The following is a 5,456-nucleotide window of genomic DNA, read 5'->3' on the forward strand; positions in this document are numbered from 1 at the left end:
TTCCAAGAGGACATTTTTTTTTTTCCAGGGTCTTAACAGCGTTCAAAACAGTCTTCCTATGAATACAGATTTTAATACACTGAAAAAGGCACACTATTAGCATAACATAAATATATATAAATTCCTACATTCTTTTGAATGCCCATGAAATAAAATAAACTATCAGATGCCACCTTCTGCCCCTTCTGCCATCATTTACACATTTGAATGTCCATGTTATACGAAGCAATGTGATAACATGAAATTAAAAATGATCTTATATGGCCATGGGCATTGTTTCGATTCAGGACAGATTCATTTACTGCTATTGTCAAGTAACTGTTGTCAAGTACTGACTAAAAGGGTGCCAATAATTGTTGCACACCTATATTTAACAAAGATATATTGGGCCTATGTATAATTAGTTGTGATCGCTATTTAATCGAAATGATAATAATGAGGGGACGTGTGGGCGGAGCGACACCTGTAGCCCCGCCCCGTTCACCCGTTCAGCAGCCAGTTCCCTCCCTGAGGAGTGATGTACGATTCATTTGATCCGTTTGATTCATTTAGTTCAACATTTTAATGTTATATTTGGGATTTATTTATTTGTATTGTTGCCTACATTAGTTGTATAAAAATCAAAATGAAGTGAAGACAATAAAGCAAAATGAGGACATGTTTTCAGCGTCACCGACTGCTCCTACTTTTCCTTTTCCTATCAGGTAAACATTCTTAATATGGCTTGTGCTATTCATTAGATAACAAAAGAATTGAGCTATATGATTATATCCCTAATGCATTTATTATATAACTAAGAGCTAAAACTTCTCTCTCAGTAAAGTATATGTTTTGTATGGAAACAGAACCAGTTGCTTAGTGACCTTTACTGCTGACTCTGTGTTTTGTATGGCTCATGTTTCAATGTTAAGCATAAGAGGGAAAATTGCATACAATTATTTTTGTATAATTTAACTTATATAAAAGAGCATGAACATTTCTGGCATTTACTTTTACAGTTAAGAGTATACCATCAAGATAAAACTGTTGGAGGAGGGCAGTACAGTGTGAAAAAATATACACACAACAACAAAAGAGCAAGTCTAATTTAATCAATAAAGTCAACCTTTTTTTCATAACACATCATGTGTAGTTAGGGTTAGGGTTAGGGTTAGCACAGCATATACATTGTTGGAGTTCTCCTTGTTTTGTTCTGTTGGACGGTGCAACTGATATTTGACTTCTAAATTATAGCCATAGCAACTCAGACAGGTTTGCTTTGTAAATGGATCCCAGGAGATATATGTGTATTTTAAGGGACGTGTCTGTTTGTGAAACCCTTTTCACCCTTTTAAACTTCAGTGGAATAAATTATACTAAATTTCCTCTTGGGGTTCAATAAAGTACTCTCTATCTCTATCTCTATCTGTAAAGGAGGCTTTGTGATACAAGAATGAATATTTACTTCTGTGCAGAATATAAATCTAACCTATGAAAGGTTTATAAGACTCTTCCAGATGATGGTGAGCTGTTGTGCACTTTACTCTTATTCACTCTGGTTCTTTATCTAAACAGGATTTCCGGAGTTTTGGTCAACTTGTGCAGAGACAGAGTTAGAAAATATATATAACAGGAAAGGTGTATACTGAGATATAAAACTGGGGGAAGCATTGAATAATGGAAAAGGAAGTGATGTGAATACATAAAGACAAGCGCACACTTCCTGGTCTACAGTGTGTACAGTAAACACATCATGCCCTTCATTAATGTTGGAAAGTCCTTCATACTCATAATTGTTCCACAACATACTTCATTGTTTTGGGAAAATACTTTTGACATGTTTACAGTTCTCACATGGTTAATCCGAGGTGTTTTCCTGACCTGCAGTCCTACGACACTATATACGATATGTAAGGGATAAAACACAAAGGAGCATAGGAAATAATCCTCAATATTATCAACCAAAGATAAAAAACTTTTCTCTCTTGAAGTTCCATCCATCCATCCGTTATCTGTACCACTTATCCTGCACACGATCACAGGGAGCCTGGAGTCTATCCCGGGGAATTCGGGGCACGAGGCGGGGGACACGGGGTGCCAACCCACCGCAGGGCACAATCGCACACACATTCACACACTACAGACAATTTAGAGATGCCTACGACGCATGGCTTTGTACTGGGGGAGGAAACCGGAGTACCCAGAGAAAACTCCTGAAGTACGGGGAGAACATGTATTCGAGGCAAACGTGCTAACTACTAAGACACCGTGCCCTCCCCCCTCTTTTGAACATAATAAGACCGAAAAATAATAAATAAATTGCAGTTAAAATATGCAACATCATTGCTCCTTTTAAAAAAACAGCAGCATTAACTTACAGGAGAAATTATTTATGTGAAACTGGATATACGTGGGAGGAGAGTGTTTATGATACGGGGAATTTATACGTTATGAAAATATCATCTGCTTTTCAGACTGACAGATGTCCCGACAGAACTGGATTATAGTTGTGCTTTATCAAACATTAGATCAACCACAGAAACTACAGGAAACACCATTTTACATGTAAACCACTCAAAACTGGCTGAGGAAGCTGTATACAGATTCAGATGTGATTAAAAAGAATAGAGGAAATGAAATAGAAACCGCTCATCTATATACAGTACACACAGTCTTTACTCTGATGCTTAGTTTTCTTTAAAAATATAACATGAATTGTTTTGAGCCCAAAAGCCTTCTTTTATGTATTGTATGTGTATTGAGAGCTAATTTTTCACTGGTAAAGAATGATCTTTTGTGTCCTGTGTAGTTTTTGGTGTCGCATGTGATGAGTGGAAAGTCAGTGGGCGAGTAAACATGGTGGGATTTTAGACGGTTAACCACTAAAGCATTAAAGCTGGTTGTGCATACAGTTCAGTTCTGTGCATACATGCAGTATAACAATGCACGGAAGCTGACCGAGAAGCTGCACAGTCTCCTGAGCATGAAAATTTCCACGTTTTGAACAGTACATAATGAATCAGGATTCTACAAAATACATGAACAACAAATAAAACCAGGAGACACTGTTTCTGTCAGTGGGAGAAACTTGTTTGTCATTTTTCTTAGTTGTGAAGTGAATTTCTAATCACATAGCACATAGGACCAGATATATGTGTTAAGCTGTCTCTTTTCAATAAGACTGCATTCTGTATGTGTGTTATGTGGAGATCTGGGGCACGAGAATTAACATTCAGTTTAACCACTGTGCTCATGAACATGAACTCATGAACATACATATGAATATGAGTGGACGAGGGGTGGATGTAGGGGTTTGGGGTGCGTCTGAGCTTAAACCATTGTTGGGGCCCTTTATATACACCTTAATATGAATCTATAACTCTACAATCAGAAAAAAGCAAAGCTGCTATAACAGCAGTAGCTACTTTAATATCGTGATGAAATGGAATTAACAGACAATTTATTATTATAATAGAAACTACTCAGACACTATACTATCAGTGTCTATTAATAATAATCGTAATTATTTAAAAATCTATTCCATGTACATTTCAGGTATAAGCTTAAATATGAGGCCCAACTAGTAGGTGTTGTTGGAGGTGCTTGTTGGCTGGAGCCACTGTTCTAATGACGTTATAATTATTTCCTATTGGGAAATTCACCTAATCAGTTTAGCAGCAGTTGTTTGGAGTGATTAGTATTTTGTAGGTCCTGTGCAGCGAGACGCGACTGAAACCAGACGGTTTCATGTCAACGTTTTCACACGTTGTTTTTTCCCACACTTTAGCTACGGTCCCTAAGGTTTCAGTGCTGCAGAAACTCAGCATATACAGTATTCAGAGAAAATGTTTTACTATCTCCCAATCAGTTGATTCTCTTTTTGCTGTAATGTTAAAAACTTTAATAGAATATGTGTGTGTTATGTATTGTGGTATTGAACATTGAAAACTTAAATATGTATTCATAGCTTTTGATTAATTTGGGGCCCTAGAGCTACAACCAGGTTTATAAAACTGTTCATAAAGTCCAGCTCTGAATATGAGGGAGAATCAGGATCATGCAAAGAAGATGAAAAGTAGGTGCAGAAAAGAGGTGGAGAAATGGGACGTGGGATTGATTACATATCCCGCTTCAGGTGATTAGTGGTGCTGGTTTTGAGTGTCATTTTGTCTCCCAACCCAAACCAGGTGTAATTCAGCACCTAGGTTTGATAATAGAGTAAGGTATGATTGTCATACTCTACAGTATATAGCACACTGTATATGTATAGAGATAATTAGAAAAAAGTTTCTATAGAACTAAGAGATTTCGCTGCAGCACTTTTCTCCATGACTTCATCATTACAGTACGAGCTCCTGTGTTCGAACAATGTTTGAGGGTTGGCTGGAGATGTATATTTGCTGTACATTTGTTGTATATTTGTTGTGTATGTGCTTCACTGTGCAGATTTGGATGTAGAATATGACAGTAAAAGGTTTGGAGTGCATGTAAGAATTCAGACAGTGTGAAACTTGTGTGTAATGACTGAGTAAAAGCGTGATATAGAACTGTACAGGTAATCTAAAGAAACAGGTTTTGAAGCTTTATAATATGTAGGTATAGGGTGTCGCCTTCAAACAAGCCACACAAATTAAAATGAAGAGCGTCTGTGCTATTTTCAGTATTTTTGCTATCCTTAAACACTGCACTAGTTACAGTCATGAGAAAAAGAAAGTATAAGCTCCCTCAATTCTATATTTTTATTTATTGTATTTAAATAACAATTGTGTGGTCCTCGCCAGCTTCTATGAACGGATAAATAACCACAGGTGACAACAAAACACAACAGATTTCACTATTAGATTTAACACAATGTTATTTAAGCCCTAATAAATAAAACATAGAATTGAAGGAAGTGTACTTTCTTTTCCCCATGACTGTAATTAATAAACACTTCCCCACCACAAGTTTCTCTTTAAAATAACAAACAAACAAACAAAAAAACAATAAACTGTGACTCAGTATAGTGGAACAGTATAATTCTAGAAAGCATGCACAAAAATACAGCAAAATATTTACTGAGTATGAAACTTTCAAGCATAGCATTAGCATTAAATAAATTACTGACTTCAAGCTACTGTTTAAAATGTTAAAATGTTACACTAGTCCTGGATTATAAATTGGGTAAATGTAGGATGGTCAACGCTTGGTATTGAAGGAAGTCCTTAAAGTCCATTTGGGGCTGATGGGAATCCCAGATTTAAAGGAAACCTGCAGGATGAAGCAGAGATGCGAGTGTATGAACACACAGGGGTGGTTTTTCATTTGAATGATTTATGGTACATTTCTTAAAAATATCTATATATTTAAATGTGATTTATTTTGACTCTTCCATGAGACTCACTCTCAGTGCTGTTTTCTCTTTCAGAGATCTTCAGCTCTGTTGGTGGATCTTCAGTTCAGGAGGTGATCGGTGCTGTAGGCGAGTCTGTTACATT

General features: G+C 36.5%; 1 protein-coding gene across 4 annotated transcripts in view; it reads left to right on the forward strand.

Annotated features, from left to right (window-relative positions):
• The first annotated feature begins 392 nt into the window (after positions 1–392).
• LOC128604442 (uncharacterized) overlaps positions 393–5,456 on the forward strand; it is an 8,830-nt gene continuing 3,766 nt past the window's right edge. For 2 of the 4 annotated variants that reach the window (XR_008385183.1, XM_053619574.1), the window contains exons 1-2: positions 393–704; positions 5,387–5,456. The exon at positions 5,387–5,456 is cut by the window's right edge and continues 236 nt beyond it. Coding sequence is in view for 3 of the 4 variants with exons in the window: in XM_053619574.1 (XP_053475549.1) it covers positions 650–704; positions 5,387–5,456 (125 nt within the window). In the remaining variant the exon portion in view is untranslated. The remainder of the gene's footprint in view (positions 705–5,386) is intronic. The other 2 variants (XM_053619573.1, XM_053619572.1) reach the window with 2 other exon arrangements.

This window comes from Ictalurus furcatus, chromosome 29 (assembly GCF_023375685.1).
Source record: "Ictalurus furcatus strain D&B chromosome 29, Billie_1.0, whole genome shotgun sequence".
NCBI classification, from domain to species: domain Eukaryota; kingdom Metazoa; phylum Chordata; class Actinopteri; order Siluriformes; family Ictaluridae; genus Ictalurus; species Ictalurus furcatus.